Source organism: Elephantulus edwardii, unplaced genomic scaffold, assembly GCF_000299155.1.
Source record: "Elephantulus edwardii isolate Elephantulus edwardi_28Jun2011 unplaced genomic scaffold, EleEdw1.0 scaffold00190, whole genome shotgun sequence".
NCBI lineage: Eukaryota > Metazoa > Chordata > Mammalia > Macroscelidea > Macroscelididae > Elephantulus > Elephantulus edwardii.
Window position 1 is genome coordinate 2,023,474 of NW_006399940.1, and position 618 is coordinate 2,024,091.

Here is a 618-nt window from a genome sequence, read left to right on the forward strand (position 1 = left end):
GGGATATATATATTCCTAGTAGTGGAATAGCTGGATCATATGGAGTTTCTATGCTCAACTTTTTGGGGAACAGCCAAACTGTATTCCAAATTGGTTACACCATTTTAAAACCCCACCAACAGAGTATGAGAGTTCTCAATTCTCCACACCCTCTCCAACCTTTATTGATTGCTGCCCTACTAAACTTTGTCATTGCTACTGGGGTAAAATGGCATCTCATTATGGTTTTGTTTTGCACATCTCTTATTGCCAGTGACTTTGAGCATTTCTTCATGTGTCTGTTGAGCATTTGAATGTCTCTCTCTGTGAAAATATTTCCCATGTCTTTTGCCAATATTGTAATGGGCTGTCAGCCTCTTTTTTAAAAAAAATTAATTGTGGTTTTACAAACATTTACAGAGAAGTTAGATTTTCATTCATTCATTGTTACACATTTTACTGCCTCTCTTTCACTTCTCTCTCCCCAAGATCACATTTTAAAAAATATTCATTCGGCAGGCGCACACGGCTCTGCAGGAGCATGGCGGCTCTGTCTGTTCAGCCTCTCAAGAGAAAGCGTAATGAGAATGCGGACAAGATAGAAACTCCTAGCACGGAAGAACAAGAAGCAGGTGTGAG

The 618-nt window shown here is 39.6% G+C and overlaps 1 protein-coding gene across 1 annotated transcript in view; it reads left to right on the forward strand.

The window, feature by feature from the left end:
* The first annotated feature begins 520 nt into the window (after positions 1–520).
* LOC102848745 (m7GpppX diphosphatase-like) overlaps positions 521–618 on the forward strand; it is a 1,048-nt gene continuing 950 nt past the window's right edge. Inside the window, exon 1 of the mRNA XM_006896782.1 lies at positions 521–613. Coding sequence (XP_006896844.1) covers positions 521–613 — 93 coding nt within the window. The remainder of the gene's footprint in view (positions 614–618) is intronic.